The 13,580-nt window shown below is 40.1% G+C and overlaps 1 protein-coding gene across 14 annotated transcripts in view; it reads right to left on the bottom strand.

The window, feature by feature from the left end:
* SYNE1 (spectrin repeat containing nuclear envelope protein 1) overlaps positions 1-13,580 on the bottom strand; it is a 492,410-nt gene that overhangs the window by 186,082 nt on the left and 292,748 nt on the right. For all 14 annotated transcript variants that reach the window (XM_050949357.1, XM_050949360.1, XM_050949369.1 and 11 more), the window contains 6 exons: positions 11,719-11,984; positions 8,175-10,335; positions 7,416-7,753; positions 6,426-6,570; positions 4,849-5,067; positions 828-1,090 (listed from right to left, as the gene is read on the bottom strand). In XM_050949357.1, the coding sequence (XP_050805314.1) occupies positions 828-1,090; positions 4,849-5,067; positions 6,426-6,570; positions 7,416-7,753; positions 8,175-10,335; positions 11,719-11,984 (3,392 nt within the window). The remainder of the gene's footprint in view (positions 1-827; positions 1,091-4,848; positions 5,068-6,425; positions 6,571-7,415; positions 7,754-8,174; positions 10,336-11,718; positions 11,985-13,580) is intronic.

The following is a 13,580-nucleotide window of genomic DNA, read 5'->3' as shown; positions in this document are numbered from 1 at the left end:
ACATAAAAAAAAATTTGTGAAGAACTACAGCTTGCTAAAAATTTCATTATATTTTGTCAAATTTTACTGAATGATACAAAGAACAAATAAGGGAGACTGTTGCACATCATTATGCATTTACAAGGTGACTAATAAAAAATGAAGTGGTGTTATAGGACACTAAGTTTCAAATGTTTAACTCCACAGATCACCCATTTTATGTGGTATGTCTTGACTGTATATATGCAGAATTGTTGTAGGTATGAGTGTCCCAGGACATTAGAAAGACACGGTGGATGAGATAATATCTTTTATTTTACTATCTTCTGTTGATGAGAGAGACAAGCTTTTGAGCTTACACAGAGCACTTCTTCAGGTCTGGGAAACATACTATGAGTGTCACAGGTAAATATAAGGTGGAACAGCACTACTTATGCTAAACAGTCTGTTCCACCTTGTATTTAGCTATGACACCCTGAGTACATTTCCCAGAGTTGAAGATGAGCTCCTTGTAAGTGTGAAAGCTTGTCTCTTTCAACAACAGAAGTTGGCCCAATAAAAATAATCACCTTACTCACCCCTCTCTCATGACTCTACATCATTGTGACACCCAGAGAGAGACTGGTATTGATAGAGCAGCTGTTATGAGACACAGTTTAGTCATTTAGACTTGCGACTTGATCAGGCTACCCTGACTTTAAATACATTTACCATACTTCCATTGAGGACTTGAGTCAGAAACTGGAGTTTTTGAACTTTTTATTGGTATGTTGCCAACAGTACACTAATGTAAAAGAACATGACTTTTCTAGCAAAAATATTTTATTTAAATACTGTTTTCTCCTTACTTGTGGCATCGGTCTTGCATTGCTTTGATTTCTTGCATGAATGGTAGATCCTCTTGAGAAGAAGTCTCCATTTCCACATCCTGGAGCATGCTTACTGCATGCTGCTTGAGCAGACCCAAAGAGGACAGCTGCTGCTCCAGCTCCAGAATGAAAGTGCTGTGGTAACCCAGAAGATCCAGAAGCTCTGTCTTTGATGCCTTCTCAACTGAGCTCTCTGGTAAGCGACCCTGTAGCTCATCTATCATTATGGTGGCTTTTTGAATCTAAGGAAACGATACAGGTTTTGACAACAATAAAAGTAAAACAAAAGGTGGATACAGTCGATAGGAAAAGATTTAAACCTAGTGCTATATCACTAGATCAGTAACGTATTATGATTATACAGGACCCGGGCGATTCTAAAGCTATGTTATGGTCATACTGTAAACCTGAGCACAACACCAGGCAGTGAGTTCAAATCCAACCTATAGCAGAAATCTGAAGTAAAAAAACAAACAAACCGTCATGTTGTTCCAATCTGCCTCTCTATCAAAGTTGGATTTTTTTTATTGGTAAGGGAGGGCACAGCTTGTTCAGGAAGGTCAGGCAGGAAAAAAGGGAGGAGGAGTTGCCTTGTATATAAAAGATGCGTACACTTGCAGTGAAACTGAGATAGAAGTGGGAGGCAGAGCTGATAAAAGTCTCTGGGTAAGGATAAAAGGGGTAAAAACAAGGGTGATGTCATGTTAGGTGTCTGCTATAGACCACTAACCAGGAAGAAAAAATGGATGAGGCTTTTTTTAAACAACTAACAAAATCATCCAAAACAGGAGATGGTGATGAAGGGGGACATCAACTATCCAGATATCTGTTGGGGAAACACTGCAGCTTGGCAGATTTGCCAACAAGTTCTTGGAAAGCTTGGGAGACAACCTTTATTAAAGAAGGTGGAGAAAGGGACTATGGGTGAGGCTGTTCTAGATTTGATTCTGATCAACAGGGAGGAACTGGTTGAGAATTTGAAGGTGGAAGGCAGCTTGAGTGAAAGTGCTCATGCAATGATAGCATTTATGATTCTAAGGAATGACAGGAGAGAAAACAGCAAATAAAAACAATGGACAGCAGGCAGACTTTTGCAAACTCAGAGAATTGTAGGTAAGATTTCATGGGAAGCATGTCTAAAGGAAAAAAGAAATAAGGAGAGTTGGAATTTTTCAAAGAGACATTATTAAAGGCACAAAAGCAAACTCTCTCAATAGGAAAGACAGGGAGTGTGGTAATAGACCACCTTGGCTTAAATAGGAGATCTTCAACAATCTGAAATTAAAGAAAAAGAAGTCATATGAAAAGTTGAAACTAGGCCAAATTATGAAGGATGAATAAACCCAACACAAACATGTAGGGATAAAATTAGAAAGGCCAGCATACAAAGCAAGATTAAACAGGCTAGGGACATAAAGGGTAACAAGAAAACGTTTTTCAAATACATTAGAAGCAAGAGGAAGACCAAGGACAGGTGGGCCCATAACTCAGTGATGAGGGTAAGACACTAAAAGAAAATGCAGCAATGGCTGAAGTGTTAAATGCCTTTTATGTTTCAGTTCTCATCAAAAAGTTAGCAGTGATTGGATAACTAACATAGTGAACATCAGTTTAAATGTGGTAGGATCAGAGAGGCTCAAATAGAAGAGTTACTTGGACAAATGAGATTTCTTCAAGGGCCTGATGAAATATATCCTAGAATACTTAAGGAACAGGCTGAAGAAATATCTAAGCCATCAGCAATTATCTCTGAGAACTCATGAAGGATGTGAGAGATTCCAGAGGACTGGAAAAGGGCAAATACAGTACCCATCTATAAAAAGGGAAATAAGTACAATCCAGGGAATTGCAGACCAATCATCTTAACTTTGGTACCTGGAAAGATAATGGAGCGAATAATCAAACTATCAAACCTAATAGCCTTCTCCGACAGGACAATAAGCCTTCTGAATAGGGGGGAAGTGTTAGATATGGTATATCTTGACTTTAATAAGGCTTTTGATACTGTCTCACATGACCTTCTCGTAAACAACCTAGAGAAATATAGCCTCACAACTGATTGTAAAAGCGTACTCAGAGAGTAGTTAGCAATGGCTCAAAAACAAGCTGCAATGGCATATCAAGTGGGAGTCTCACAGGGTTCCGTCCTGGTCTGGTTCTATTCAATATTTTCATAAATGATTTGGATAATGGCATAGAGAGTACATGTATAAAGTTCACAGAAGATACTAAGCTGGCAGGAGTTACAGGCGCTTTGGAGGATTCAAAATGATCTTGTCAAACTGCAGAAATGGTCTGAAACAAATAGGATGCAATTCAATAAGGACAAATGCAAAGTATTACACTTGGGAAGGAATAACCAGTTGCATAAATACAATATGGGAAATCATTGCCTAGGAAGGAGTACTGCAGAAAAGGATCTGGGGGTTAAAGTAATTGCAAACTAAGTAAGAGTCAACAATGTAATACAGTAATCAAACATCATTCTGGGTCTTAAGCAGGACTGTTGTAAGCAAGATACTAGAAGTAATTCTTCCACTTTACTCAGCACTGATAAGCAGCAATCATAGAAAACTTTTTGCCAAGGAAAAATGCAGAATTTGTATTTTTACAGTGAATCTTTCATTTTTACGTTTTGTGAAATATAAAAAAAATTAACTACAGGGGACCCCCATTTATCCAATCTAACTGGGACCAGGGTCAAATTGGATAAGTAAAAAATTCAGATAATCTGGAAAATGGGCAAAGACCTTCAGCCCCAAATAGTGGAGCTCCCTCTGTCAGACTTTCAGCTTGAGCCCCACTGCCTAGAGCTGAAGCTCTGTGCCCATTCTCTGAATTATCCAAATTTTTCCCTATCTGATCTGGACCCGGTTCCTATTAGATTGGATAAATGGGGTTTCGTTGTATACTGTGGGTAGGGAAACTAAAGTTCAGCATTTCATTTTAATTGTAGAAAAACACAGATTTTAATGTTTTTGAAATCTGAGAATGTTGTGCTTTTTAATCACAAAAAAGTAAGATCCCTGAAGATAAGGCCTCAGCTGTAGGACTGTGTCCAGTTCTGAGCACCACACTTTGGGAAACATATGGACAGGAGGGTAATCAATTGTTCTCCTTAACCATGGAGGACAGGACAAGACGTAAGGGGCTTAAATTGCAGCAAGGACGATTTAGGTTAGATTTAAGAAAAACTTCCTAACTGGAAGGGTAGTTAAGCACAGGAACAAATTATCTAGGGAGGTTGTGGAATTTCCGTCACTGCAAGTTTTAAAGAATAGGTCAGACAAACACCTGTCAGGGATGGTTTAGATAATATTTAGTCCTGTCTCAGTACAGTGGATTGGACAAAATGGCCTTTGAGATCCCTTCCAATCCTGTATTTCTACAATTCTAGGATACTTGGCTGACCCAGTAGTCATTGCGGGAGAGCTCATTTGGGTTCAGAGACTGTACTTTCACTCTGGTAGTTGGCAATGATGGGGAGGATAGTAAGGGAATGCCTTGCATTGCCACTGAGTGTTGAGTGACACCTTGTTATTGAATCAGGCACTGTACCCCATTCTCTTTATTCAGAAGGAGTCGTCAGCCTAGAGTTGGCACTTTGGGAAGGCAAAGGAAAGAATGAGGGATTAGAGAGAACTACCAAAAGTATCAAAAACAAAAACAGGACTGAATTTACTGTACAGAATGTTATTTCCATTCCATTTCAGGAGTGCAATATGGTCTGGAGGAATAGGCATAGGTGTCAGGAGTTCTGATCCTGCCGTTGTTAATCCCTTGCTGTTTGGCATTGGGCAAGTAGCTGGGCTTCTTAGTCTGAGTTTCCTTATATGGAAAAATGGAGATGACAACATTAATGAACCTATCAAACTAATTCAGCCTTCAGCCCTGTGAGGTAATGTCTGTATAATGCTCTGAATCTGTAACACATTATATATTACAAGTGGAGAAAATGTGCAAACAATTAACTAGAAAGAAGTTACTCAGACCCTTATACCTTATCATTAAAGCATTTCCACTTCTGCACTGCATCTTCCAATATCTTCTCCTGCTCTTGGGCCACACTCCGGAGCCGTGCCCAGCGCTGCCAGACAGTTGTCATTGACCTGCTTATGGTTGCCTTACTGGCATCATTTCCGATTTTTTCCAGCTGAGAGGCCTTTTCCTCCAGAGCTGTGATCTTCTCATGGAAGGCATTTACCATAGACACCAGGGACTGAAAAAGCAAAACAAATGGCAGGGTTTTCCTTTATATAGCAATGCCTAACAGTACCAGAGTAGAAGCTACATCAACATTTCCCTTGTGAAGTCTATAGCACAGCTATGGGCTCAAATGAGACTTTAGCCTCAGAGCATTTATTTTCGAAATAGTTTTTTGCCATTATAATGTTTTACATACACAACAATTGTAAAGTGTATCCATTATCAATATTTGCATGCAAAGATTTATATTCAGTAACTTCAAACTGCAAGTTTGCCTAATGAGTAGCCAACTTGGCCAAATCAGTTTTTATATTATAAAGCACATTTAATTTATAAAATGCCTTGTGGGAAAGCCTCAGACTAACTGCATTTTACAAACTTGGTTTAGATCTGTGCAGTATTTATATAGGTATTAATGAGTGAGGAGTCCATGAGCAGAATGGGAATATTCAGTAAGAATTTTATCTTGAATCAAATATAGTTTAAGTTTTAGTTACTAGAAAGCATTTTATCTTTATTTCTCTTGTAACCATTTCTGACTTTAATGCCTTATATTTGTACTCACTTAAAACCTCTCTCTTTGTAGTTTATTTAACTTGACTTATTGTTTTAAAATCAAAACTATTCCAGTGCTGTGTTTAAAACTGAACTCTTTGGGTAATTCCATTTAAAGTACCAAACTGTTTGCATATGGACTCCTTACAGGGGCGACAAACCTCTAATATCTGAACTGCCCAGGAGCAAGCAGAACATACGTCTTTGAGAAAATTTAGGCTTGGGAGTGTGTTGGGGTTACCTTGCAAGTGGTAACCAAGCTGATAGAAGCCTGAGTGTGACTGGAGTGTTCCTGACAAGCTTAAGCTACACACAGACACTTGGGGCATGACCTGCATGCTGTTTGTAAGGGAGGCCCTGTTTGGGAGCAACAACTGAAAAGCACTGTGAGGAAACCCAAGGTTGCAGGGCAGGTGGTGACAACCCCTCACCAGTTTGGATTGCATCCCAGAATATGATAGTGGAATGCGAGTGTTTAAGATATCCCTGCAATACCATGAACTCAACTCAGAATTTTTAACTTTTGTTTGTTTAAAATAGATCCATATGAATATTTCAGTGCAGTTATTTTATATTTAATTAAGCCTTTTCAGTATCTACCATTGAAAACAATATATAGAGGAAGAAGTCATTCTTATAAGACAACTCTTTTTTCATTTAGCCTGTAAATAAAAGTCTACATTATAAACCTGACACCTCATCACCTCACATATCTATCTAGTGGAAAACAAACAACAATGCAAGTCACTGACTGTCCTTGGTATCCTGCGTATGGCACAAGATTTAACTGATTTATAGCGTTTTCAGTAACCTTACCTTATGTGCTAACAATTTCTGTTCTGCTTCATGACCAGAAGGAGCCTTGGCTACAGAGAATTCAGATAATTTCTCCTCAGCCTCATTCATCAATTCAATAACCTGCTGCCTTGCTGTCTGGTACTCCTGCCACTGAGACGTATGCCTTGGAAAATGAAACACCAGCAAGAAAGATTTAATATAACACAAAATCATTTAGAATCAAGCATTGTAACACCAGGGTCTACATTTCACATACTTTGCTATTAGCAAATATCTTCAATGGTTGGACATGGGACGCTAGATGGGGAGGGCTCTGAGTTATTATTGATAATTCTTTCTCAGGTATCCATGTCTTGCCCACATGCTCAGGGTTTAACTGATCACCAAATTTCGGGTCAGGAAGGAATTTTCCCCCATGTCAGGTTGACAGAAACCCTGGGTTTTTTGCCTTTTTTTTTCCTTTGCCTTCTTCTGCAGCATGGGACAGAGGTCCCTTGCGGGTTTAAACTAGTGTAAATGGTGAATTCTGTGTAACTTGAAGTCTTTAAACCATGATTTGAGGACTTCCGTAACTCAGCCAGAGGTTATGAGTCTTTTTCAAGAGTGGGTGAACGAGATTCTGAGGCCTGCAATGTGCAGGAGGTCAGACTGGATGATCATGATGGACCTTTCTCGTCTTAAAGTCTCTGAGTCTAATACCTTTCATGAGAGAAACTCAACATTTCCTACTATCATAAATCTCACAAAATCATGAAGCCCTGTAAATAATGTTGATGGCTACCACTGTACTCATTTAAAAATAAGTAAATTGAAACTTAGAGAACTTCCTAATAGTCAGACAGCAAGTCAGCAGCACAGGAAGAAATAGAATCTAGGAGTTCTGAATCACAAGCTACTGCTCTATTCAATAGAATACACTCTTTAACAAACTCCAGCGAAGTTTCTGAAGTGTCCCCCTTTCTCTCATCAACAAAACATGTTAAATTTAAAAAGTGAATAAAAAGGTACTTCTGCAGTTGATCCTGCTGGGTTTCAGATTCTTGCTTGGTTTCCTTGCCCTTTTCTTCTAAAACAGCTATATTCTGTAACAGCTCCTCTCTTGCTGTGGCCTGGATAAATGGTTCCATCTCAGACACTAGGGCTCGTAGCTCCTTCAGATGACCAAGGAATTGGTTTTCTGTGCTGAAAAATTCAGTGTGATTCCTCAGGTTCTCCTCAGAGCTCTCCACATCCAGACCATTCCTTGCCAAATGTAGCAATGGCTGGGCATCCTCAAGCCAGTCACCAGCTGTTTGTATCACTTGATAGTACCTTTGGCATAGGCTATAGAGTTTAGTCAAAACAGCCTGGAACAACAGTGAAAATACTGCACACAGTTACAGAGGCAACTATCTACAACAGCAACAAAAAAAATCACAAATAAGGTGTGACAGCTCCACCCACTCCCCACCCCTTTCCATCCTCTTGCTCATTGAGGGAACAGCAGCTGTGGATAACGTTCTTTCTCTGCCCACTACCGAAACTCAAGCTCTGAGGAGGCCACAAGGAATAGGTGTGTGAGCTGGGATGGGTCTTACGTCTTTTCTGTCCCTATACCGCTTCATAGGACTGGGCTATGAACTGTGCCTAAGACCTCAGAAAAGACAATATGATTAGCAAAGCCAATCTGTTCATCATAATCACAGACAATAAGCCAAGGCAACCTTATAATGATTGTTTTCAGCAAGAAGCAAATAAATTAAAATACAGACTAAACGATGCACTAACCTGCCTCATATGAATGGCTTCTTGAACTTCACCATCTAGTTCCGATAGCTCAGCGAGGCTGTTCTCCAAGTCAGCAGGTATCAGTTCTTTAGCCTTCACGTACTTCTCCTTTTCTTTATGGTTCAGTGCATTCATTATTCTCAGGCTTGACTGCACTTCTTCCTGATGAATCTGAACCTTTCGGATCTCTTCCTGAATGTTTTGCAGTTTTGGGTCCAAGCTTAACGTTCCATTAAGCTCTGCTTTCACCCATCTCAGCCAGTCAAGTGAACGGCAGATCTCAGTCTGGAAGTCTATGCTTTGCACCAGCCTGTTTTCACACTCCATCACTGTGTCACCAATGGCAGCATGCAACAACTTCATTTTCTCTTGCCAAGACTGTACCTGATGATTTGCCATCTCATAGGTGGATGGGTCAAGCTGAGGACAAAGTGCTTCCAGATGTTCAGTAACTCGCTTCAAAAGAATCCCTGTCTCTTGCAGGCTGCCAGCCAGAGAATGGTAGCCTTTCAGCTTCTCCTCTGCTGGGAGCATTTCTTCATTCACTTTCATCTGCTCTCTCTTCACTGCCTCTAATTGTGTCTCAAGCTGCAGGCACATTTCCTCATGTTCCTTGTAGGCCTCTATAGTGTCCTCCAAAAGATTAACTCTCTGTTCTATTTGCCTTTTCAGCTTCTGATACAGGGTGGTGAGTTTTAACATCTCTTCAGGTTTCCATGGTTGGCCAGTGCTTCGAAAAGCCTCCTTCTTCTGGTTCAATTCATCCACTGCTGCACCAAGGTTCACCACTTCACCTAAGAGAGCTTTGTAATCCTGCTGGAGTGACACACTCTCTTTGGATAAAAGAACCGCAGGAGCTTTGTTCATGCTTAAAAACTGATCTTCCAGTTCAGTTAGAGCCTTAGTTGTCAACTCAATCAATGAAGCATATTCTTTGCGAGCATGAATTGCTTCCTGAACCTTATAGAACTTATCTTTGGCTAAGGCAATGACAATATTAAATTGCTGTGGCAGGGCATTCAGTTTTTCTTCCAGGTAGGAATGATCCACTTCATTAAGCGATGGCAAGATCTCTTGACCATCCTTTTCCAGTGTAAGTAAAAGATTTTCATATTCAGGAGACAGCTCAAGAATCTGCTGATACTTTGCCAGCTGTGAGTATAATTCAGAGTTACTATTCATTAAATTTATTTCTGGAAATGTGACAATATCAGCTTGTTTTATCCAATGAGAAGCTTTATCCAAATCTTTCTTGAAATATTTCCTTGAAACTATATTTTTCTCCAGTTCTACCAGTCGCTGGCTACACTTTTGTAAAACAGTGTCATACACATTCTGTAATTCCTGGAGTTTGTTCAACACCTCATTCTTTTCTTGTTCCATTGTTTCTTTCATTAAATCCCTTCCCTGAGCCCACAGCCCAGTTACTTCACTCTGATAAGCCTTCAGGCTAGCTTGGGCACTCTTACAAGTCCTGATCTGTTTGCTCACATCTTCTGGCAACAGACAGATATGTTCATGGAACATTATCTTTTTCTCATATTGCTGAATTTGGTTTGTAGCTTGAAAAGCTGCCATGAAGAACTGAGTCTTTTCAGATAATGACTTATTCAGGTATTTTCTCCTCTGGCCAACCAGATCACTAAGACAATCCATGTGATTCTGTGCATCTGAAAGGGACTTCTGGAGGATCTGCCTTTCATTAAGGCCAAGGTTGGTCATCACCCTGTCAGCATCCTTTATGAGTGCTTTGAGAACAATCTGTTTGGCTTCCAGTTCACTGCAAATGGTGAGATGATCCATGAGAAGGCTCTGAGCCAGGTCTGGAGGAGGGCTTTGTTTAAGAGGCTCAGTGATGCTAGGCTGCTGCTCTTCTGCCCACTCCATCAGTTCCTGAAACTTAGAATGCACCAAACTCAGTTCCTCTAAGGTTGTGACAGAAACCTGGATTTTTTTCTTGACTAGGTCCTCCAGCTGAGACCAGCGTTGTTCAAAATGACCAGTCTGCTCTTTCACTAATTCTTTGTCATCTAGATTCAGATGTTCCATCATTTTCTGTTTCTGGTCTTTCAGGTCTTCAAGGGCAAATCTCCTCTCCTGCAGAGCCAGTGCTAAGTTTTTCAGAGCCTCAAGGTGTACAGTCGTACTTTCAGCATCTGATCTGTTGACAAAATGCATGGTACAAAAAATGAAATGCCAGATGATATCTCAGGGTATGGTTTTCAAAGGCGCCAAAGACAGTTAGGTGCCCACATCATATTGATGTTTATTGGGATCTGGGTGCCTAAATCCCTTAGCTCTTTTGAAGATAGCCACTTCAATCATTAACTACAAGTTTAATATTTCTACTATGCCTCCCCCTCCTCCACAAGGTGACTGTCATTTGGTAAAATATTCAAATTAGCAATGTAAGTACTGGCAGTTCACACATGTAACACTGTATATGTAAATAACAAATCAAATATTGCACTAGAGAAAATATTACAACAACAACAAAATATACCTTTGATTAGGATCCAATCCATTCAACTCAAAGGGAGTTTTACTAATTGATTTCAATGGGAGCAGAATTGGACTGTTACTATTTTAAAATATACGGTCTTTGGCAGTGCCCAAAATATTATCTCAATGATGCAGGAGAAATTAAGCTTTCAATAATCTGACCATTAAAACTAACCATTATATAAAATACAATGGAATAGTTTAGATATGTGCTACTAATATCAAAGCATGCCTTTTGGAAGTGCATTCCTGATTATTTCAGTCATGTATTCATTTATGATTACAGAATTATTCATGCATTAAATTTTGAATAGTTAAACTATAACCTTGCAAGATCTGACAACCCCTGTGAATATTAAAGGCCTTCTAAAGTAGCACAGGTATAGGCCCAAATCCTTAGCTGGAGTTAGTTAGTGTACATCCCTTGAGGACAAGAGCTGAGGATCTCGTCTATTTAAAAAATACAAGCATTGTGTACTTCAACCTCCTTCCACCTCAAAATAACAAATTCTGCTATTAGGAGTTTTTGTTAAGTAAGGTGTAGAAAAAGGATTTTAGTGGACGTAGCCTCTTAAGACACTGTAAGAAACAGGGTTGCCAGTTGTCTGGTTTTTGACTGAAAAGTCTGGTTGAAAGGGGACCTGTACAGAGTCCGGTCACATGTACTGACCAGACACTAAAATTCCAGTTACCACAGGGGGAAAGGTGAGTGGGGCAACAGAGGATGTGCTGGGTCATCAACCCACGACAGCCCCTGCTCTGCTGGGGCTGCCTCTTACCTGCATCTCATGGGCAGGCAGGCTCCCATCCTAGCCTCAGAGCAGAGGGATCCCAGCTCGTGGGAGGGCAGAGAGGGGGACAGGATTGAGCGGGGAGGAGTGAGTGACAGGGGTGGGACCTCGGGGGAAGAGGTGGGGAGGGGAGAGATTCTTGCTCTTCTGCTTTAGTGTCCGGTTTTCAGAAATCAGAAAGTGGGCAACCCTAGTAAGATTTTTTAACAAGTGTGGGAAGTGTCAGCTTTGTGTGAGTCAGGCCTCTCTACCTGGCCAGGTTGTCCCATTCCTTTGTAAACTTTTGCAAGAAGATTTCTACTACATTCATGCGATCATGGTAATCCCTCGTCCTCTGAAGATCCTCCTCCCGTTGTATAAGCAAATTGTTTGCCTGAAGGCAGAGGTCCAGCCACTGGTTGCTGAAGTGACCTATTTCCTTATGCTCAGGAGACTCCTGTCCTTGTGTTAATTTATTCACCTTTTCAGTCACAGCGGTAAGAGCTGCCTCTTTAGAATGCAGCTTCTGACTGAATTCCTGTTAGAGACACAAAACAAAAATGAAATTGAGATGTTCCATTACAAATATAATCTGAGGTTTGAATGAAAACTCTGAAAACATTGTGCTTAGCGCTAGGCTGTGGCACAGCTTTATGCAGTTCTGCAGGTATACAAGGGGGAATAAGATCCTTTCCTGACCCTGGCTTGCCGCTCCAAGTACCGGTTGGGGGAAGGGTATAAGAGCAATCTTCACAAACCTACAACTGGGAAGAGGCTAGTAGCAAATTACATCCTTCATAGGAGCAAGGGTGGACAAGGGGAGGAATTGAGACTGGAGTTATAGTCCCTTCTCTGGACTTCTCCTGGGCACACAGCTAACTCCACCTCTCCCACAAAGGCAGAACAGTCTAGCTTTTATTAGAGTCAATTCTGCCAATACTATATATCTCTATATCTATATCTATATATCTCATATATTTTCTTTTAGGGCTGCCTGTAAATCGCAGTTAACTCATGTGATTAAGTAAAAAAAAAATAGTCATGGTTAAAAAAATTAATTGCAATTAATCGCACTGTTAAACAATAGAATATCAATTTAAGTTTATTAAATATTTTTGGATGTTTTTTCTACATTTTCAAATAAATCTATTTCAATTACAACACAGAATACGAAGTGTACATCGCTCACTTTGTTTATTAATATTTGCACTGTATAAATGATATAGAAATTGTATTTTCAATTCACCTCATACAAGTACTGTAGTGCAATCTCTAACGTGAAAGAGCAATTTAGAAATGTAGAATGTTTTTGTTACATAACTGCATTCAAAAACAAAACAATGTAAAACTTTAGAGCCTACAAGTCCACTCAGCCCTACTTCTTGTTTAGGCAAGCGCTCAGACAAACAAGTTTGTTTACATTTGTAAGAGATAATGCTGCCTGCTTCTTGTTTACGTTACGTGAAAGTGAGAACAGGCATTTGCATGGCACTGTTGTAGCCTGTGTCACAAGATATTTACATGGCAAATGCCCTAAAGATTCATATGTTCCTCATTGCTTCAACCACCATTCCAGGAGATGCACATCCATGCTGATGACAGGTTCTGCTCGATAACGGTCCAAAGCAGAGTGGACCAACACATGTTCATTTTCATCATCTGAGTTAGATGCCACCAGCAGAAGGTTGATTTTCTTTTTCGGTGGCTTAGGTTCTGCAGTTTCCACATCAGAATGTTGTGCTTTTAAGACTTCTTAAAGCATGCTCCATACCTCATCCCTCTCAGATTTTAGAAGGTACTTCAGATTCTTAAACCATGGGTCAAGTGCGGTAGCTATCTTTAGAAATCTCACATTGGTATCCTCTTTGCGTTTTGTCATATCTGCAGTGAAAATGTTCTTAAATCGAACAATATGTCCCGGGTCATCATCTGAGACTACTATAACATGAAATATATGGCAGAATGAAGATAAAAGAGAGCAGGAGACAGTTAATTTTTTCCCAAGGAGTTCAGTCACAAATGTAACTGATGCATTATTTTTTTAACGAGCATCATTGGCATGGAAGCATGTCCTCTAGAATGGTGGCGAAAGCATGAAGGCGCATAGGAATGTTTTGCGCATCTGGCACGTAAA

Source organism: Gopherus flavomarginatus, chromosome 4 (assembly GCF_025201925.1).
Source record: "Gopherus flavomarginatus isolate rGopFla2 chromosome 4, rGopFla2.mat.asm, whole genome shotgun sequence".
NCBI lineage: Eukaryota > Metazoa > Chordata > Testudines > Testudinidae > Gopherus > Gopherus flavomarginatus.
The sequence above is the reverse complement of the archived record's forward strand: the minus strand, read 5'-3'. Positions and strand labels throughout refer to the sequence as shown.